We start from the raw sequence: 21,925 nt of genomic DNA on the forward strand, positions 1-21,925 counted from the left end.
AGGATCCTCCTCCCTATCGCCCTATATATAGCTAGGATAAAAGTCCATGAATTGGCATGCCGCTCCAAATAAATCAGTGTTAAACACTAGGGCCCATAACACCTAGTGTGCATGCATTTAAGAAAAATTTATCCAAACCGCAATTCCATGACGAGACTTTCCACGGTACGTAAGTGAAAGCCTTTCAACAAGAGTCGGACCATAACAGAATGTGAAAGATCAGTCACACCTAGGTACCAACCATGAGACATTCTCAGTAACTTAGCATACTTCGCTATATGTAGAAACGACCCTCCGTTAAGGTGGTTTCACAGCACTTGTTATCGCAACAAATCTGTACTTAGTACCCGACAATTTCTGGCCACTGAAATTGTTCCTGATACGGTGTGCTCCAAATGGTCTAATAAACGGATGCGACCAGCACGTAGGGACTTCGTTGCGACACATCATAAAGAATTAGGTGCCAGTGTCAGTCCCAGAGACTCATATTCACCACATGTGGAATATGTCTCAAATAAGGATGGCCGAAAAAGCCACATCCATCAAGTACAAGATGTACTTGTGTGTGGAGGTAACTCTAAACACTCTGCGACAAGAGTGAGAGGGACCCTCATTCATTGCTCCACACTAGCTAAACCAAACTCCTTGAGTTCCTAGACCATGTTGTATCCCATGTGACAACATGTGCCAAATTGAACCGTACAAGTAGGTTCGTAACAGCATAAGATAGAAAGATAGATTGGACACTTGGCCCAAAATACTTTGTGCCGACATGCCCTTGGCATGGCTCTGTAACATTCAAGCGTACTTAGACATCTTGAAAAACCAAGCAAAGCATACTAAAAATGGAATGACACCAAATCAATAGATGCGTACCTGGAGATTTGAACGTAATGTACACTTACCTATATTCAAATGGAGAGGAGCACGTCCCCTACCTGAAAAAACAATCAGCATTGCACTGGGAACCTTGGGTGTTGCCTTTGCAATCCAAGCCCTTGGATTAGAATCTACGTAGTCAAACCCCTTGATAAGACTCTTTGTAGAAACTGCTCAACTAGAAGATAACGGTAACCAACATAGTTAATCGTGTACAAAATGATTGGAATCAACTTGAAAATTGTGTCCGTCCACTACCGCGTTTGGTAGATTACATAATTCTTTCCTTGAAAGTATAACTGGGAGAGATCAACTGTGATCCTCAATGCACATCAAACTGTGATCCTTAATGCCTATGGGGTGATGTAACAATCACCCGTCGGGTCTTACCCCAAAACAGTATGTCCATAGACACGCCGTAGTGCTATAGAGAGAGCAGGAAATCCACACAAGTGAATTGCCGAGCTCTTATGGACAGCCATGCTGTCGAAACTGATTGCTGCATCGATACTTCCTTGTCGAGCTCAGTTGTTGTGAGTTGGAGTATAAAAAACTCAACTTGAGTGTCGCATTGAAAACATGTAGTGGAAAAAATGACACCCAAAACATCCAGAATGACAAGACTCTTGCTCGTCCATTAACGTCGATATGTTCGATGTGTACTCCACTGGGAAAATTTGTTCGATCCTAAGAACAATCACCCAAGGAATGCCAATAGTTGGGTCGTACCCAAGATCTGTCAATGGCTCTTGGCCAGCCTATGTGTGGCTCCTAGCTCTTACGGCAATTAGTGCTCAATCGATAAACCGATGAAAACTAATGTGAATGGCATCTTGGCCCATTTCTAGCTGAGAGTTAGAGCACCTTGGCTCATACTGACTCCCAAACCAAAAAATGTATCAAAAACTGCGTAGAAAGTTTCATTATTCATGGAGAGAAATAAGAAAGAGAGAGAGAGAAGATGCTGGGCTGAGGAACTTTCCTTAAGTGATGAATTTGTATATGTTGTGCCCAATTTGTGTCCTTTGACACATCTTATGCCGGAGTTGCAGGTTATCCTATAAGCATGCAACAATCTGTCTGTATACCACTCTCATCGAGAGAGGGAACAGAAAACATAAGCCACAACTTGACCCTCTTACCATGTATGGGGTCGTGACTTTAGAAAATGACTTAAAAATGGCTCGTTTCCTGTGAACGAAGTCTTAAGTCTTAGATTTGGATTTCTTGTAGTGTTGTTGTGTGTTGACAGCACCAAAAAGCATGTTGAAAGAATTCGAAAGTTTCCTCGTCCTTGACAGAGTGTCTGGTGTGATAGCGGAAGCGTAATGCATGAGGCGGTAGAATTGAATCCACCTAACTAGCATGCCGTGCATGCAAAATTGTAAGCCCTTGCCGAGAGTGATGGCCTCAAACGTGAGAGCCAAAACAAAAGTGCCTTGCACAGTAGCCTGTACTGGTAGGGAGACAACCTGACTTGATGTTGTCACACATAAAGTGGGAGCGGGTATCCGTATTTTACCAATTCCACAAATGTGTATACCAATGCCCTTGTTTTGAAGTCAATGGGCTGGTCATCCTGCTGTAACCAGTTGTCTGGAAATTCTGAAGGACAAACTCGCCGGAAGATGGCTCATAGCCATAGCAGCTGCATGAGAGAGAGTTGTTGTGCATGTCACAAACACCCTCTTTGCAGGTAATGAAATAACGTGCTGACAAACTGATAAATTCCTCCAAGTTTTTATGCTCATAGCATAAGCCAGACGGGAAAAAATCTCAATGCAAGATGCGAAATTGGAACCCGTGCTTCCCTTAACAACTTATGGAGGTCCTGAGAGCTCACAATCAAAGGATATTTATGCGAACAAACAGATGTGATAGCAAAAGAAAGTCGACCGTGTCGATAATTCACAGGTAATCGACCTTGTCGAAGTGTACACTATATTGAAAAACAGAAAAATACTTGCAAGAGATGTACCTCTTACCCGCGCGACTTGATTTGTTATCCTCTGGATTGTAGATGGAGCTTTGCTCGCGTGATTTCTGTCCAACGTTGTCAGACGTGAGACAAGTAAAGGAAAAGTAACCATGAATTGCACCCTGCGCTTGGCATGCAGTCATTGCCAATTACTTTAGAAAACGCGTTGTATCACATTCACAGGCCTTGCCTGTACCAACAGTTCACAAGCCTTGCCTGAACCTTAGGATCTAACATTGCCGTCGGAACCATGTCCGAGCAAAATTTCCAACCCCAAAGTAAAAATTTTACCATAATTGTAGACCGGTAATGGTAGAAGTCATTGGGCCAACGATTGTTCGCATAGCTGTTTAACATAGCATATTCCATGCATGAAAAACATTCACGTGTCGAACATGATTGAGCGGCTCAATGATTGAAAAGCCCGATGTATGCGTCAAACTGAAAGAGATCAATGCTGACAAGCCCTCTTCGAGCGGTGGAACCATGTTGTTGAATTTTGGATGGTCTTGTTAGCAACATCTGACGCGGTGTATGAGCACGTAGAGTGGCACTTTCGAAACACACCTGCAAGTTGTTGTCATCGCAAATAGAGCCGAGACCAAAGCCGTGCCTTCACATGGTCTTGAAGTTGTATACAACACATCGGATCGTTGCCTTGAGTGCTTGGAGATTTTGCATTTGAATTCTTGATCGAAATCCCATCGACCTACCCGATAATGCTGAGGTCATCGAAGTCCGTGTTGCACTCGGCCATTCAACCTTGGCCCCCTTGTAGAAGCCGTTGCATGGTCATGCAGCTTTGCATGATTGCATCTAGGCAAACCGGGGTAAGCCCATGGCGTGGGACGGGCTGCTAGGAATGGAGGGCGCCCAATTGACGAAAAAAAAAGAAAAATAAAAAAAATCGAAAAAGCTTGCATGACCGCCATGGCGGCTTTGCACGAGGGCAAAACGCTTCTCTAGAGCTGTAGGCTCCTTGCCAAGGCTGCTTCATGTGACGAATATCTCTCCATGTGGCAGTGCGCTCCTAACGAGTCCGCTCTGGCTTGATTTGGCACAGGTCGGCTGGAGGCCCACTCTCGTGTTAGCGGCCTCTCCCACGCGGGTAGCGAGATTCCCTGCTTGTACTCAAGGGGCCATGCCCGCCATGCACAATTGAGGAGAGGACATCCTCATGGAGCTTGCCCACGACCCACCTCCATGGAACTCCGAGAGAGAGAGAGAGAGAGAGAGAGAGAGAGAGAGAGAGAGAGAGAGAGAGAGAGAGAGAGAGAGAGAGAGAGAGAGAGAGAGAGAGAGATCGAAGATCCATGGCAAGAAGTGCTCGCCCTGCCTCCTTCTTCTTCCTCCCCCTTCCCCCTGAGCTCTGATACCAATGTAAGACCTAGGGAATTGAGACATAGGATCCTCCTCCCTACCGCCCTATATATAGGCCTAGCTCGTAGCTCTTGCCCTAAGTGGATCCCCAGTCCACATTGGTCCAGTCCAGGCCCTTGGCCTAGGTCCCTGACCCCCTAGGTTGGGCCTTGCCCCGTAGGACCCTTGTCCTGACATGTAGACTAAAACATAACCATATTTCGATACAACACACATGCATATACACATGGGCATCACTACACGAAAGAGGGAATGCAAGGGAAACACCACATTATCATATCTCCAAGTAAATAAAAACATATGCATAATATGCATAGAGTAGTACTAAACAAGGTAGTACTAATCAACATATATGCTACCAGTTTCGGCCAGAAACGAAGGTGGAGCCATTCCCGTGATAAAACACACGTACAAGTGAACAAATGATGATGGCTAATTCAGTTCAGGTAACAAGACACTTCTTGCTTTGATTATATGCGTAAGTTCTCTATATAGTCTGAACTCTAAATGAAAAGTAGCATTGTGATATATATTGTAAACAGCGTAGCAGGTATAAGTGATTATGATATATCAATTGGGTTATGAAAACCTCTTGTGAGGGTAAAAGATACAAGGACTAGTTACTGAGATTTTTTGAAAAAAAACTAATAGTACAAAGACAGTTGTCCTTTGAACGTTATGTTTTTTTGTGTATCTGTATTAAGTTTAAAACACACACACACACACACACACACACACACACACACACACACACACACACGCACACACACACAACAAGGGATTAGGTACACTTTCAGGGGTTAGGGGATCGTGGGAGAGCTCCTTTTGAAGGTTGTGCACTATTAATCTCACACAAAGGATGAACATAGGTCACTTATGAAGAAAAATAAATATGCAAAGAGTATACCTAATATGCATAAAAAAGTTTAAATAATGACTAAAATGAAGCTCTAGTTGCTCTAAATTAGAGCTCTTCCTTCTCAATGTGTAACGAAATTGGACTAATAACATTGAAAGTGGCCGAGTTGAGATGAGTATAGTGAGCATTTCTTTAAGAGAATTCATCATGAGCATAAGAACACTACTTGACTGGAGATAACAAAACAACCATATTTCCTAGTTGGCTTGGTATGAACAATACTTGTAAAAGAGGGAGAGAATTAGAGAAATTGACAACAATTGAGGACCAGATTTACTTGGAGCTTGTGTTCCTTGAGATCTTCTTGGTGCAATAAAGATGGTAAGCTTCATACACCAAGATTATGTCCGTAGTCACCTTACAAAAACATTAGGTTGTCCCCTGCCTCAATCCCAAGGCCTCAAACACCTTCAAAGGTGGAGAGAGCTAGCATGGAGTGAGGGAAGGGAAGAGGAAGAAGAAGTTGTGTAAGAGAAAGAAGTAGTTTCCTCTCATATAGCATAGCACAGCATAGTAATGAAGATTAAGAAAATGGCAAGCATTGCTTTGAAGCGTGACTCTTGGCTAGATTTGCATTTCATAACCAAGAGGTGTTGGTGTAAGCTCTCTACATCTCAAAATTGGAGAAGGAGATCAAGTTCTTGCTCATCACACAATGAGAGTGTGTGGGAGCGTCTATGTGACAAACAAGCCCCCTCCTAGCTTTGGTTGACCCCTCTTCCTAGCTCATGCTTGAACTTCATTGGCTCTTCCCAAGCCTAGCCAACCACAAGCTTAGGTCTTAACTAGCAATAGAGGTAGCATTTGAAAAAGTGTCCTCCTTTCCTCTTTGAGAGAGAGGGCTTGAATAATTGATTATTTAAACTTAATTCTTATTGGACCTCTCTCAAGGCCATCCAATAGGCTTTAGGCACACTATGAGGGAAACCTTGCTAGGGGCTTGAAATGTGTCCTATATGCCTCTTATGGAAGGGGTTTGCCTTGAGTGTGTGTGTGTTCAATCTCATGCCCCTACCTTTAGGGCTCGCCCCCTCCTTTCTAGGGGTCATGGTTGACTTGCACAACACAAGCACCTTGGCCTTCAAGCATGACAAGCACCTCAAGCACCTTAGTCATCAAGCACGACAAGCACCTTAGTTAGCTCAAGCACAACAAGCACCTCAAGCACCTTAGTCCGCTCAAGCACGACAAGCACCTCAAGCATCTCAAGCAACCTAGCTTACCCTAAGGTATAAGGACTTTTAACACGAACTTTTGGAGGACTTTAATGAAGCTAACCCTAAGGTTTTTTAAGCTCCATTATTGGCACATTGTTCTTCAGTAGACCATCTCCTTTTGAGCCCCTGTCAAGATGTAACCATCCTTTTTGGCCCCATGCTAAGTTAGTTCTAACAACACATATCCATGTTCTAGCTCTTGTTTCCCCTTTTACCTTTTCATATTAAATGATCAATTAGATATGAGAAAACCATTTGGGTAAAGCTAGATATTACATTTTAGGACACAATGGGAGAAGTAGTCCATGTACTTGGTCCCAATTGAAAAATCAAGGACTAATTAGAAATTTTTCTAAGAGAAGAAGAGGGGAAAAATAAATAGACACACACACAATAACATAAATATAGAAGAAATGCAAGAGTACTAAATTGTTCAATTGTTGAGCTAATGCAAGACGATGCTGCAAAGTGGATTTTTAATTCAAGAGCTAGGGCAAGGAAAAGGACCCTAATGATTTAGAATAGATGGATATTTCTAAGTTTAGGCATGGAACCATTGGCTCGATAACATATGAAAGGAATTGGTTATGTAAAAAGGGATAGTGAACCATTCGTGGTGTTCTTAGTGTGTTAATTACTAGAGATTAGGAAGAGAGATTAACACTAATGCAAGTAGAAAAACATAAAGTATATATATCAAACTAAATGCAAATGATGAGTACAAAGTGGGCTCAAATAATGGGGGAATACTTGGATATAAAGTGTGTAGATTGGGCTTCTTTTATAGGAGTAAAGACATGACGCCATATGTAGGCTTCCAAAGCACAAGGGGTTTCCACTATTTGCTGGTGTTGATGTGTCACATACCCCAACAAACCTCCTTGTGTGTGTCAAAGTAGCACCCAAAACAAAATGCCTCTCCTTAGTCAAAATGGTGCTTGCAAAAAAAAAAAAATCATGCAATGTCAAAGTACCAAATGTTGGTAATGCCTATTTGAAAGCTTTAGACAGTTTTGTTGTTTGTTGTCGATGTCGACTTTGTTGAATGCTTCTCCTCCCCTCAAAGTTGTGTCCACAGTCATCAAAGTGAGTGAATGTTGATGGCAGCCTAATATAAAAATCAAAATGCCCAAATTCCCTTTATCTTTTTTTTTTGGATGTAGCTTGAGTCTTTGTCTTCTTGTAGTCAATGAGTTCTTTGGATTGAGTTAGAGGCTCTATGTGTGTGGCTAGGTGCAAATGCTATAGATGGTGTTACATGCCAATCAAGTAGAGCGTTTAAGTTTGTGTGCATGATGTCTTTTTGCGTATACATGAGGAAGATCTTACCTTGCAAGGTAGTGTGTAATGCTCTCAAAATGTTGGGCTTAAATACGAAAGCAAAAGTTTGTGCATACATCACTTGAGAGGGTGCGTTGTGAAATGGAATAACAAATTTGGTATACACACCTTGATTTTGGTGCACAAATTGGAATGTGGAATACAAAGAAGGTGCCAAAGAGACAAACACTTTGCAAGAATTTAAAGACACACCATCCACTTGAAGTATTTTGCCTTGGAATTTAAAGCAAATTTTCCTTGAGGTGTGAGAATGTCACCATATACATGTGGTAGTGATGTGTGAACACACTTAGGATTGTCGGGGCATTTTCCCCCTCTTTAGGAGGTTTTTCCCCGTGCATGGTATATACGCCCATCATTCTAGGGCTATCTATCTTTCCATTGCACACTAAGTAATATACTCTCTATTGTGTGCATTGAGCTTCCTTCATCTTCTCCAAGCTGTGTGTTTTCCTACAACCCTAATTCCAACAATTGGTATTAGAGTAGGTTGCATCCTCCTGGGTAGAGTCGCCACTAGCTCCAACACGTCTGCTCAGTTTCTCAAATTTCTGTGAGCTTTGGCGAGCGTTTGTAGGTCAACAAAACTCGAGTACGTCAATCCTACGAGCGTAATTGCAAGATCAGCACGAGCGAGGAAAGTTCACAAGCAACATTAGAAGGCAATGCATTCATGTGTATTTCCATATGAAATATATACAAACATATTGAAAACTCATAAAAATATAGATCAATTGAGAAATTTTGATTCGCATAAGAATATATACATTCTGAGCCTTTGTGATAGGCTCTATCTTGAGTGTACCTATGCTTGAAGTTCATGTTGATGTTTATATCTTGTAGCTTTTCTATGCTTTGGTTGAGTGTGATCATGAGGATGGTATTCAAAAGTGTTAATTTCTTCACTAGACACCACCGTGATATTAACACGAGCATAAAACCATATCAAGATATTCAAGCACACAAGACCTTTAAAGACTTACCCAAGATTTTATTGGCTAGAACAATCCATAATCTCATAATATAACCTAATCCAAACTCTCATTACCTAAAGCATTAGTTTGACATCATTATATAAGCATGACCTATAAAGATATTCAAGCACACAATCCCTTTCAAGACTTACCCAAGATTCTGTTGGATAGAACATAATCCAAAATTACATAATATAGAAACTCATTACCTAAAGCATTAGTTTCTTGACTAACATCATGATATAAGCATGAGTGTAGAATCCTATTTAGATATTCAAGCACAAAAGACCTTTCAAAACTTTCCACATTGAGCCAAGTCCTACCCGTTAAACATAATATTATTACACTACCCGTTAAACTTGGCTTGATTGGTTCTAGTATAATGACTAGAATATAATTTAAAATCCCATAATGTAGACACATAATCAAGACTCTCATTCACTAAAGCACATTCAAGAATCTCCAATTAACTAAACAACATAATCAAGACTTCTAAACATAAATCCTAGCCACAAGCTTCGAGCATAAGGTCTCACGCACAAGATTCATGTCCAATTTCAAATACAAAATAAAATCCAAATCCAAATCCAAGCCCAAAATAAAATCCATCCCATTGACTAATCAGAATGTGCTTGGTCATCAATGAAAATACACCTCTGTCTATGCCTCTCCTGCACTAATGGCCGCTCGTATAAGGAGGTGATCATCATGAGCTTGGTTTGTGCCTCTGCATAACAAGGTAGCTCACTATGGATTGTCATGATGAGAGATCCAGTTAAAATGCAACTACAAAGTGATGAAAAAAGAGTAATATTGTATACTTACTAGTCTGAGGGAGTGTCACGAACCACAAGAGCATCCCCTTCATCATCAGTGCTACTATCATTGTTTCCAAGCTCAAAAGACATGTGGTATTACATAGTTCTCTTGCATGAGGGGAGATAAATACCTCTCGCATATCTCATGGTCACTCTCCACAACCAAGCAACCACGACCAGTATGCAAGCCTTGTACCACCACCAACCTCTAGAATAGTACCTCCTCTCGGACATAATGCCTCCATAAACAAAAGCGTATGAGAGGTACTCTTCTCTAGAGTGCCTCGCCACCCTCCACTCTTGCCATTACGCCTCACTCGACTAGAAGATGGCAAGTAGTGACCTATAACCTCTATTGAGAGATCTTGCTGCATTACTTCTCCAATCTGCGCATGGCATGGACAAATAGACTCTAGCATTATATGACATGAAAACAAAAACCTTGAGCAATAAGTGAGAACATTATTATATTAAATAAGAAACAACTGTCACTTACCTTTTGAGCACTCAAATGTTCAAATGGAGGATCCAATCCAACCTTATGAAATGCCATAGCATAAAACACACCCATCTGTACAAGTCATAGAAAGAACTCTTAGAATGATGTCCAATAAACATAGTGAGAAATAAAAGACTATACAACATCAAATCATCAAGCTTTTCTAAACAATGATGCTTTACCTTTTGTGTGTGGCCGCATCTAGTCATGGAAGAAAATGGCTCAGAGCTCTCCAAAATCCATATAAAGCTCAATTGTAGGCCTGCACGTATAGCCATCCGCTCCACTCGAACAAGGGAGGTGCTAGGACAAAGAACAAGCACCCACCCCATGTCATCCATCACTGTAGATGCTACCACTAGGGAAAACTTTATATGATCATCTCTGAGAACGTTCCATGAAGGAATGCCATCAAAACCAACCACTTCCCCATCTACAAGTAAAGTCTCCTAACTTTTTGTCAACATTCTTTGAGATGCAAAAGTATGAAATACCAAATAGCAAAGAAGTATACATGAAATATTTTTACCAGTAGGAAGATCAATGACACTAAGATCAACACTCCAAGTACTAGGCTTTGCATTTCGTGTCTTTGGACCACCACCCAAGCCAACATAGAAATCCCTCATCACCACAAAACCATCTTTAAAGTTTCGTGCTCAAAATTCCTTTCCAAGCTCAATATAATCATAATTCTAGACCTTTGATCCCTTAATTTCCTCTTGTTTCTTGATGAAATTGAAACTAGAAAGGGTAGCATGAAGCAATACTCCCTTCCCTACATTCTTATGTGCTAGAGGACTCACCAAATTTCTTGTGTCTATGAACACCAAATAAACCAAGCAAAAAAAGTTATATCAATAAAGCCACTCTATGAACTTTAATTTAAAAAATACATAATATATATACTTAAACACAATGGCAATAACCCACTCTATAAACTTACCTTTGATGAGCATGCCTCCCTTGCCTGATGGTGGACGACCACGATTCTTGCCTAAAGCTTCCCTCTCTTGCTCTTCTTTTTCTTTGAGAGCTTTTAACTCTGCTTCCATCTTCTTCCTTTGTTCCTCGGTCATCTCCCCTGATGAGCCAGAGTCGGATTTGCACTCTCCCTTCAAATGATGAAGGTACATCTCCTTCTCCTCTTCCAAGCATTCACCCTTCTTCATATCAATCCACCAGGGACAATGCTTACGCTCCCAATCTGTAAGGAGGAAAGCTCCATTGGGATCATTTCTCTCTCGAAAGATTGTAGATGTGTACATGCTATAGGTAGGGGGTGACATAATTGTCCAAGCCTTGCATATATCAGGAAAACAGGAAAACAAGTGATTTTTTTTATGGCAATAAGATGCATCAAGAACCTGCCACAAGGAAACCCCAAGAGGGAGTTACATATAGAAATGATAAAAATGAGACATACATAATACCAATCATTAACAAAAGAAAAAAATATTGGATATACCTATATACCAAGCGCCTTGAAGAGTTTTTCAAATCCACATGGTTTGCAGGAATGGTAGCCACATTCATCTCTTTTTGAAAATCATAGAAAAGAACTCCTCTATATCTACTCACAATGTCCACAAAATACAACTGCAAGTGAACATCCTCAAGCAAAAACAACCTTACTTGCTCCATAAGTAGAATCTAGAACCTGCTGCAAAAGTCTTGATGCATCCTCCATGACTTGATCCATCCAAACTTCCTTAGCTAACCAAGGGATATAATAGTGATCACCCAATGGCATTCCATAGCTCTGACGAAAGTTCTCATATGTCCCCAGCATTTTTAACTTTGCAAGCTTAAGATCTTTAGAACATGCAACACTATAGATATAGTATAACTTCTCAATTGTAATCTTGAATCTTTCATCCTCAAATAGAAGCTTCCACAAGATTTGAAACCATTCTTCACCATTAGCAGGATTGACAATAGACAAGTTCTGTGGTGGCAAAAAACTTAATGAATAAAATTAATGTCTATCATGCTAGCTTGCTACAAGTGCAAAAGTACTCACCTGAGTCATTCTTCTATTGTAAGACTTCACCATAGTCTTCCGTGCTTGGTTTTCTGCCTTAGTTTGCTCATCTTTTGATAAACCAGGGGATATCTTCTTTAAAGCAGCCTCCAAATCAGATCTCCATTTATTCTAGACACAAATTTAAATCTTTTTGAATAAAGCTACCAAAACACCAAATAACTTAATAATATTAAAGATGTGTCTCAACATACCCCATAGACCATGGGACCAAGAATAGCTTGTGTGAGAGGATGCCACACCCTCTTCCTTGTTTGTGTCTCTCTTGCCCTTGCTTTCTCAATTGATGTCTTATCCGCCTCACTGAAATTATCACAATGAATTGGGACACATCCAAGGAGCAAATTGTACTTGTGTGATAGAAGTAATCCTTAAGATTGGGCTTGATAATTGCTTCCTCATTCATTCTATAAAAACAACAAAAATTTAAAACATACATATATCTCTATTCTACAAAGTTAAAGGAAATAAGAAAATTATGAACAAAGAATTATCCTTACATGTTTAATCTTTGGAGATCAGCAATCAACTTCATCTCCTCCTGCAAAGTAGGAACAAAGAATTGTGCTAAAACTCTTACATGTTTTTTCTTGTCATTGCGTGCAACCTCTCTTATGCTTTCTAACCAAGATGTGGTACGATGATTCCCCTCCCAAACATAAAACATCTTTCCTCTCAAGATAGACCGTTGATCATTGGATAAGAGCTCATCTTCAAACTCTTTGTTTACCAAATGCCAATTCTTATCCCTTGTTTTTGTTATGTCATCATCTACATCTCTAGTTGTTCCATCTGGAAGATTCACTGACAAGACGAACATTCCTTTCATCATAATATACCCTTCCTCTTCAAACACTTTCTTGAGAAGAGAAAGATCCTTTCTAAGCTCTCGTACTCTCTCATTCACCAAACACCTGCATAAGGGAATCATTGGAGGCATACTATTCTTATTTAATGTCAAACTCAGAGCCTCCAGACTTGGTCACAGCTTGTGGGATGATGTCCTCTGGTTCCTCCTCTTTCTCCTTGTGATTATCAACATCCTTTTTCTTGCTACCTTCAATATCTTTGTCCTTGCTTCCCTCAGCATCTCTGTCTCCCTGCTGCTCCATGTCATTACCTTCTCCATGGTCACTCACCTCTTTAGTAGATTCACAACCTTGCTCGGTATCGTCTATGTGAGGAGACTTTTTCTTCTTGCTAGGCTGCTTCATTGGGGTAGTCTTTCTCTTTCCCAGAGTGGATGACTGCAAAATTAGCACTCTCTCTCTCTCTCTCTCTCTCTCTCTCTCTCTAAAAGTATTTCACTGGGGAAAGGCAGAAGTGAGAGATCTATGTATATATGAAGTGAGACAACTATGTATATATGTAGCTTAGTATATATGTAGAGTATTGGGCAGAGGTATTTTGCAGCTAGAGTGCTATGTATATATGAAGTGAGACAACTATGTATGTCTGTAGTGTAGCTATGTATATTTGTAGTGTAGCAGGGAGAGGTATTTCGCCGGGGAAAGGCACAAGTGAGAGAGCTATGTAAATATGAATTACTATAAGCTATGTATAATAGAAGTATAGCTTTCAAAGCTCAAAAGCAAAAAGAAAAGCTGTATCATAACATACCAAATTTTGTGACCCATACTTACTACCTCTATTCAGTGTCCAAACAGATAGGAAAATGCAATAATAACAAAATACTGACCAACTAGAGCAAGCCTACATTAATAGAAATGTGCTATGGATCAATCCATTTGACAGGTAGACTCTTTGAGGCCACTTTAGTATAAGCCAACATGACATTAATTTCTTCTCATCAAGGATAAGAAAAACATGCAGTCACACTCCTATCAGTGAACCAAATGGTCAAACACATGCAATTTGTTTGTACAAATGCCCATAAAAGGTCTCATTTTTTTTTAAAACCACTACAGCTTGTGCAGTTTGGCACAATAGCATTTCTCACATTGTATGTATAGGCCTCCATTTCGCCGGCGAAATAGCCTCAGGTAAGAGAATTGCGACAAAAAGTAAAGATCTGAATGACGAAACAGAGCCAACAGAATCGACCCAGAGAGGGTGGAAAGGGCATTGTGACAATGGGATTAGGTGGTTGTGGTGGGTAGTAAAAGCCAGTCCCTAGCAAGCAATGCAAGCGCAGAAGATATAGAGTATCGCATAGCAATCTAGATCGCTAAAGGCATTCCACAAATGAGTTCCATTCAGATGTCTTTTTACAAAAACGAATTGGAATTATGGCTGAAATTCTGCCTACAATCAGCACGAAATTCTGCGTACAATCCCAATCACTGTCGAAATTCAGCAAACATTTCGAAATTCTCCCTAGAATCCCTACCTCTATCAAAATTTCAGCAAACATTTCTGTCAAAATTTTGCCTACAATCCCTACTTTTGTCTGATGTCTTTCAGTACCAAAGCTGCATTTTGGCGGCGAAATACACTGCTATTTGGCTTGTGTACAGTATGGGAAAAAGGGGAGAAATACGCTGCAAAATACGCTGTTGTTTGGCTTGTGTACACAAACTCTGAATTTCTGTGTGTCGCTGCTGTTTGGCTTGTGTACACGAAGCGAAATACGCTTCTGTTTGGCCTTTATTTTGCCGGAGAAATAGCTTTAGGAAGCCTTTAAGGCTTGTGTACGCCATGTGATAATAGGCTTGTGTCTCAAAAATTCTGCATTTCGGCGACGAAATACCATTTGATGTGCTTCTCTCTCTCTCTCTCTCTCTCTCTCTCTCTCTCTCACACACACACACACACACACACACACACACACACACACACACAGAAATTCAGAGAATACCTGCGTTTTTCCTCTGGTCATTGTCTGCTGTCCATTCGTTTCCTCTTCCTCTTCGTTTCCTCTCCCACTTGGACTCAAACTGACACGTGGTTTCCTCTTCTTACTGTGGTTTTCAAGGCAAGGGAACGGTGCCATTTAATACAATTGTTTATTCATACAGTCTGGTATGATATTTTCAAACCTTAAAAAATTGCTATGCTTATTTCAAGGGATTTGGGTTATTATTATTACTACTTTAAACGTTTGGCATTAGAAAGAAGCGCTGGCTCATGCTTGGGGTTTTTAAAAATGAGACGAGGGTATTAAAACATGAGTACGACGTCATACTCTGTCATTCAAGCCACATATTCTCACTCATGGGAGGTGCTAACCTTTGTGGTAGCCACGTTGTCGGAGGGTTCTAACATCTGTGGTAGACACTGAAAATTACTCTGGTGTGACATATAGATTGCTATTATACAAGATGAGGGAGGTGTTCAACAGGTTGAGCTTACCACCCACAATGTTGTTGTGAAGATCTCTCGGCATGAGCTAAGTGCACGTTCCAATCTACAAGAAGACACAATACATTTGCTTCAAATTTTTGGTGATCAATCACGTGGCCTTTCTTTTGAAATACCAACCATCCTTAGAGAAGAATCAGTTATGTATCATTTGGATATACAGTTTGGCAGAATGTTTGTGGTGCATGGAACCAGGCTGCCCATTCAGGTATCAACAGTAGTAATCAAGGACGTGATAAAGGAGTCTACTTCTATCAGCTTAGGAGATACAAATGTTTTCAGTGTTATTGAGCTACTAAGAAATTTTCCACAGAAAATTTCTTAGTAGCTCTGTGAGGGCAATATTTGAAATGATTAGTGAGATTAGACAAGTGGAGGAACTTCCACAGAGGTATGATGGAAATGTATTGTTTGAACTGCCTTCTGTAGACCATTCCACAAGGACTGTAGGGTTGGAGAACAAGTTTGATGGCACATTTGGACAAATGCAGTAACAAGCAACATATCTGGATTTGAAGGGGTTGTCAGACATAGAAAATGTGGAGGACACTTGCAGTGCTTGAACAACCTTTGTTCAGGGTTGCAAAGAGCAAAATAACGAAATGAAAAGTTTTGGGAGGGATGCCTATCTAGAGTTTGTCCTGGTGGCTCTACTACTACAGATGGCTTTGGAAGTTTGAAATGTTTTTATTGTTCTACACCACCAACTTGCATCTTTGAATGTCCTTGTAAGCTAATTCTTTGCATGCCGGCTAGGATTGCTGGTAGAAGAATTAGTAGAGGTATTATTCATTTGGGCTATCATTTGCATCATGTTGCAGAGGGTTTGACAAAGCAAGCAGTAATTGAGGTCCAAGCAAAGGTTAAAAACATGGTATCTAAAGATTTTGTGGGGAGGCCACGATCACTCCAACAGAAACTAGCAAAGGAAATAGTAATGGAGTCAGCACTTTTTAGAGACCATTCTAAAGATGCCAAGCTATCTGACCAGGATATGATTGAAGTGTTGGCCAAATTGGCACCAACACTAGACAAAAGGAGATTATCATGCTGGAGAAAAGAAGCACAGGTTGAGGCAGGGCATCCAACGAGTGACTATGATGCAGTATTTAAGTTGAAAAAGTGCTTGCTTTTGATTACTTTTAAAGCATGGCCTTTCTAGGTGAATTGGAGTTCTCTAGTTTCAACAGGTGTCATGTGTTCAAAATGTCAACCCAAGGGCCTGGAAATGGAGTGGAGCTAGTTAATAAAATGAGACCAGGTGGTGAGTTAGGGAGCTACTGGGTGTTTTTTGATTTTGTAAAAAGAATACATGAATGGACAACTATGGCTTGTCATGTCTATAATACCTTTGTCCAAGAGTTGCAAACCATAGCGATAGGAGACTTCAAGGTGGAGGACACATAGGCTCAAACTCTCTTTTGGACACTGTTAAATAGAGTTATGGAGAGAGAGGGCTACAAAGTAGCCCAATTTAAAGGTTTTATGGCTGATGAAGCTCAATCAAATTGGTGAGCTGTAAGAAGTGTCTTCAATAAGGGACCAGATAATGTTCTTGTAGGACAAGAAAGGTCTTGCTCATTCCATTGGGAACAGAGCATGCAACAACATGCAAAAAAATGTATTCCACCACATAGCCAAGAGGAGTTCAAATCAAGGTGTCGACAATGGAAAGTAGCACCCTCTAAAGAAGCGGCTGAAATGGAACTAGACAATCTGAGGAAGTGGTTGAGGAAAGGACATGCAGACAAGACCAAGGTCTCCATCCTTGAGACTTGGTTGGTGTGGTGGCATGCTAGAGTCCCCCATTGGGGTGAATATATGGTCAAGGTAAGTCAAGTATTACCTTGAAGAAACTTACTTGCTTTTACTTTTAGTTGAAAAAGCTTTAATCTAATATATATATATATTAGTTATAGGCCATGGAGGGAAATAACAAGTACCTCATACCACAAGCAAACTTGGCAGAGTCCGTGCATGGGAGTTGGTTGTCCTCCAATGATGGTGTTAAATATATTTCTCTATACAGTTCCTGCTATGGTGATCTTATGACCAATCTAATACAACAATCAAAATACAACTCCTTCCTTAAGGGTGGACATCTTGGATGTGGTCGAGGCATTGAGAAGATTAAAAAAAGATATGCATCGACAAGTGAAACTCCACCAACACCAAGAATCGTGGTGGACCTAACCAATGAGGCAGCTACAGAGCTCATTGCCTCAAACATAAGAATTTCAATTAATGGTGATTCAAGGACAGTGAGACAAAAGCGACAAGGGGGGAACCAAAATCCTATTCGAGATGGCGATTCACATCGGCCTGAATTTGAATACATCACAAGAAGTGCACGTCAACCTATCCTAGCCAGAACGTGAATGCAAGAAGAAGCGATGTGGAGGTAAATATTCACCCCACTAGGTGGGCTATTCAAAGGACAAAACCAGGAAGTGAAGTGCGGTGCCAAGGGTACTTACGCAATGAGAAAAGAAAGTGAAATGCGTTGATTGATAAGAAGGGTAGAGCAGGACTATTAGGGGTGCCTGCACCTTGTTTTGAAGGTCTCATTGAGATTCCATAAGGTCCAAAAAACCAATTCATCTGGTTTTGTGGTAATAATATTCACCATACATGGGAGCCTGCAAAAATTGTGATTGAGAGGCCAACAAGCGTCCTGAAAAATGGCCAATTGAAATAGGGACATCCTTAGATTCAGCAGAGATAGAAGCTTTATGGGATGGTGGCTTTGATTTACAAATATTGAAACTAGGCCACAACATCAGGCAAGGATGGATCCACTAAACACTAACCAAGACATTGATGTGCGTCCCACACATCGAGATGGCAAGACAGTGACAGTGACAAGGATGGTGACCAAAGAGATGCAAACAAGAATCAACAAGGCTGCAGAGATGGTTTGCATAGTTTATGGACATAATGTGGTGGTTAAAAATGAACTGAAGGTTGTGCCCAAAATGAAGGAACCTATTTGGTGGTTGTGTGTACTTTTCCATCATGCACTTGTGAGGACTTTCAAAAGCGAGCTCACGATGGTAAAAAATACATGCCTTGCAAGCACCTTTATTTTATCTACACAAATCAGCTTGGTTTGGATGTTGTTTATCAAAAGTTTTTTCACTAAGCAGCCTTGACTAGAAGAGAGCTTCACCAAGCACTTAGGCTAGTGCGTTGATATTTTAGCCCTTTCATTTCGATTGAGTTTTTTTGGCAGACCACCATGATTGGGCTTTTGGTTCTTTGTCCTGATATTTATTTGTTGACAGTCTAGAATTTTGTTTTCTCTTTCTAGTCGACTATGTACTTTCACGGAAACTATGTAATTGCCATCTTCATTAAATGGAATCTCAAGAATTTATCAAATGGAGCGTTCTCTTTTATACAATGAAAGTATGACTCAATATAATCTCAAAAATTGAGCAAATGGATATTTTTTAAAATTTCCTTTATATGGTGAAGGTGTGATTTTATATTTTCCTTAAGAAATAGATGATGGACAATGCTTGAATTTGTGTGATTTGTAAAGAAATCACTAGTATTTTTTCCATCGCTCGTCTTGCTCGTTGGATTACGCTCGCAAAATGCTAGGCCCCACAAAACTTTTGGGAGGCTCGAAGAGTTCACTCTGCTTAGGTTTTTGATTTGGGCTCATTTCGGCCTCCGTTTCTACTATAGGCAGTACTACGCATGATATTTTGTCATTTTGTGCAAAAAATCTATCAGTGCCTTTTTGTGCATAACATGTCCTTACGGTCTTCTACGGTTTGTGCTATATAGCACGTGTTGTTCTGGCTTTCCTTCTCCAATTTTGGGCAGTTTTCATATCAAGTACAGCATTCACCATGGCTGACAACAACACAAATGTGTTCAAGATGTTTGCTGAATCTGTTAAAAACAGATTGGATGGGGACAATTACCCTATGTGGGCTTCTATGATGCAACATGTTCTTATGTCAAAGGGCGTTTGGAACATTGTGCAGGGCATCGATGTACGTATTGGTTCTAAGGATATACATGATGTTGAGGATGTTGCAGGTCTTGCTGCAAGGATTGCTGTTGTTATATTTGTTTTGCCTACAATAGAACAAGCTTGTTGGGATGTAAAGGATGCACAAGCTCATGCGGTGATTGTGTTGTTTGTGAAGTGCACCATTACTCCTTACATTCATTCAACAAAATGTGTAAAACAGGCCTGGGATATTCTGGCTAGTCTTTATGCAAGTTGCAATGAGACTAAAATTGCATTGTTGCGTAAAGAGATGGAATCGAAGATTATGCATGAGGAAGATGACATGGACACTTTCCTTGATGGTGTCAAGGATATCAAATGAGCAACTTATTTCTGTAGGTGAAGTTATTTTAGACAGTTCCCTTGTGTAGATAGTTCTTGATGCTTTGTTAGACTCTTACCAAACTTTTGCTAGTACTTGGAGACTTATGACCCAAGGAAATCCTGAAGTTCTCAAGTTTGATGCATTATGCACATTGATGTTGCAAGATTCACTTTCTAGAAAAAACAGGACTAGACAACGTGCAGTTGAACATGCCTTTATTGCTGCTCAAAGAAAAGGTGGTAACAGCAATGTAGCCACTTCTCATGGTTCTTCTGTGAGTGGTAAAACACCTATTTCTAATGCTTCTTCTGGCATCAATTCATCTGGGAATTGTGGTGATAAGGGCAAAAAGAAGATGCGTTGCCAATACTATAAAGCTAATGATTACTTGATCAAGTAGTGTCCTAAGTTGAAGGCCAAAGAGGCTAAGAAGAAAGAGGGTGGTTCCACTGCAAATGCTAGTTCCACTACAAATGCAGCTAGTGTTGAGTCTTTTGTGAAAGGAGACTGTGACGCTGATGTTGAGTCTTCTGTGAAAGGAGATTGTGATGCTAATGTTGATGCACAATGGGCTTTTAGTGTAGAGTGTACCTATAATCTTGTTGTTCATGATGCATGCATGTGAGTTGCTATAGATTCACACGTGTGGTATTTTGACAGTGGTGCTACAAAGCACATTACTCACATCGTATTTGTTCACCTCTCTTAAGTATGTCCCTCATGGGAATTCAGTTACTTGTGCAAACAATGCCTCTTATCCGGTTCAGGGAGTTGGAAAGATTGTGATTACTAGTGCAAACGGCATTTCTTTCACACTTGTTGATGCACTTTATGTACCTAGGATCAAGAAGAATCTTTTATTTGTATCTGCACTTGCTAGACTTGGTCTTGTAGTCAAATTTATGGATGACAGATGTGTTGTACATAATCTCAATTTGGGTGATGAAACTGTTACATCTAGCATTTTATGCCATGGGCTGTATAAGCTCACTTTTTATGACAAGTGTGGGCAAAATTGTGCAAATGCAGTTGTGGCTTTAAAGGCTATTTCAGATGCAAAACATTGGCATGCACGAACATGTTTGTGAAGGCTCTATTTTGGGTAAGATGCAGTGTTCAAAGTTTCCAAAGGATGGTTCAGTTAGGGCCACGGGTCCATGCAAACTTCGTCCTTGGGAAATTACCTTTACTTTGCAGCTTTCATTGACGATTACTCCAAGCATGCATGGGTGTATTTACTTAAAGCGAAGTCCAAAGTATTTATGTGCTTCAAACAATTTTTGGTTATGGCTGAAAATGTCTCAAAATGTACTATGGGCACCCTCGTTCTGATCGAGGGGGGGAGTATATGTCTCATGAATAGAATGCATTTCTGGATAGTCATGGGATAAAACACCAATCTACAGTGCCTTATACGCCTTAGCAAAATGGTGTTACTGAGAGGAAAAATAGGTCACTTATGAAAATGGCTTGATGTATGGTCAAAAGTCAAGCTTTGCCGCATTCATTTTGTCTTGAGGCCATCATGTGTGCCATTATGTACTTAACAGGTGTCCTACAAATGCTTTGCAGTCTATGCCTCCATATGAGCATGGAATGATAGAAAGCCTACTATTGAGCGCATGCGTGTTTTTGGCCGTTTGGCATATGCTTTGCTGCCACAAACACATCGCAAAAAATTGGATGATAAGGTTGTCAAATGTATTTTTGTTGTTTATAGTGCTGAAAGCAAAGGTTACACGTTGTATCATCCACAAACAAAGCGTATTCGGGTTTCACGGGATGTTGTGTTTGTGGAAGATTCTGTTTGGCCTTGTTGTAATGTACTAAAGAAAGTAATGTAAACTCACAGGACATTTATGGCACTTTGTTGCCTCTTTTTAGTGGTGGAAGTTTGAATGTAAACTCCAATGAGGCAAATGTACAGCCTATGGGGGTTTTTAAAAAAGTTGCAAATCAACCTATTATTGATGCAGATGCACATGATGTACTTGATGAGGAAAGGACTGAAAATGAGAAGGCTAGAGGTATGCCAAAATGGCTGGAGCATACATTGCGTGATAGTAAATTGGATGCACCTTTGTCTAGTCCCACTTGTTCAGGCTCTCACTATGCACCTTATGCATCAGATTGTTATGCTTTGGCTGTGTCTAGCTTACATGATGTTGAGGAACCTCTATCCTTTGATGAAGCACAAAATTCA

The 21,925-nt window shown here is 40.4% G+C and overlaps 2 protein-coding genes across 4 annotated transcripts; both read right to left on the reverse strand.

The window, feature by feature from the left end:
- Window positions 1-9,130: 9,130 nt before the first annotated feature.
- Window positions 9,131-10,671, reverse strand: LOC147458450 (uncharacterized). 2 transcript variants are annotated; one of them, XM_086513072.1, is made up of 5 exons: window positions 10,535-10,671; window positions 10,188-10,438; window positions 10,003-10,077; window positions 9,514-9,892; window positions 9,131-9,415 (listed from the first exon to the last, which is right to left on the reverse strand). In XM_086513072.1, the coding sequence occupies exons 1-4, from the start codon at window positions 10,632-10,634 to the stop codon at window positions 9,656-9,658; spliced, it is 663 nt and encodes a 220-aa protein (XP_086369198.1). In that variant the 5' UTR covers window positions 10,635-10,671; the 3' UTR covers window positions 9,131-9,415; window positions 9,514-9,655. The 2 variants fall into 2 exon arrangements, with proteins under 2 accessions (XP_086369198.1, XP_086369199.1); XM_086513073.1 differs by having other exon boundaries at window positions 9,221-9,435.
- Window positions 10,672-10,688: 17 nt separating this feature from the next.
- Window positions 10,689-13,131, reverse strand: LOC147458451 (uncharacterized). Of its 2 annotated transcripts, XM_086513071.1 has the most exons (8): window positions 12,550-13,131; window positions 12,401-12,456; window positions 12,244-12,323; window positions 12,029-12,160; window positions 11,636-11,953; window positions 11,482-11,604; window positions 10,952-11,372; window positions 10,689-10,825 (listed from the first exon to the last, which is right to left on the reverse strand). In XM_086513071.1, the coding sequence occupies exons 1-8, from the start codon at window positions 12,987-12,989 to the stop codon at window positions 10,701-10,703; spliced, it is 1,695 nt and encodes a 564-aa protein (XP_086369197.1). In that variant the 5' UTR covers window positions 12,990-13,131; the 3' UTR covers window positions 10,689-10,700. The 2 variants fall into 2 exon arrangements, with proteins under 2 accessions (XP_086369197.1, XP_086369196.1); XM_086513070.1 differs by lacking the exons at window positions 11,482-11,604; window positions 12,401-12,456 and having other exon boundaries at window positions 10,952-11,212; window positions 11,641-11,953; window positions 12,244-12,352.
- Window positions 13,132-21,925: the final 8,794 nt, after the last annotated feature.

Source organism: Adiantum capillus-veneris, chromosome 5 (assembly GCF_014529385.1).
Source record: "Adiantum capillus-veneris isolate H3 chromosome 5, ASM1452938v2, whole genome shotgun sequence".
Taxonomy (NCBI): domain Eukaryota; kingdom Viridiplantae; phylum Streptophyta; class Polypodiopsida; order Polypodiales; family Pteridaceae; genus Adiantum; species Adiantum capillus-veneris.

What these genes read in the sequence shown, in the direction of transcription:
- LOC147458450 (XM_086513072.1), bottom strand. Translation starts at nt 10,634, where the DNA reads ATGAGGGATTTCTATGTTGGCTTGGGTGGTGGTCCAAAGACACGAAAT. An exon ending in TGTCATTGATCTTCCTACTG is followed by an intron (nt 10,439 to 10,534) that starts GTAAAAATATTT and finishes CTTTACTTGTAG; the next exon opens with ATGGGGAAGTGGTTGGTTTT. An exon ending in AACATTTGAGTGCTCAAAAG is followed by an intron (nt 9,893 to 10,002) that starts GTAAGTGACAGT and finishes TGCCATGCGCAG; the next exon opens with ATTGGAGAAGTAATGCAGCA.
- LOC147458451 (XM_086513071.1), bottom strand. Translation starts at nt 12,989, where the DNA reads ATGCCTCCAATGATTCCCTTATGCAGGTGTTTGGTGAATGAGAGAGTA. An exon ending in GATCTCCAAAGATTAAACAT is followed by an intron (nt 12,457 to 12,549) that starts GTAAGGATAATT and finishes TTGTTTTTATAG; the next exon opens with AATGAATGAGGAAGCAATTA. An exon ending in CTACTTATGGAGCAAGTAAG is followed by an intron (nt 11,605 to 11,635) that starts GTTGTTTTTGCT and finishes GTTCACTTGCAG; the next exon opens with TTGTATTTTGTGGACATTGT.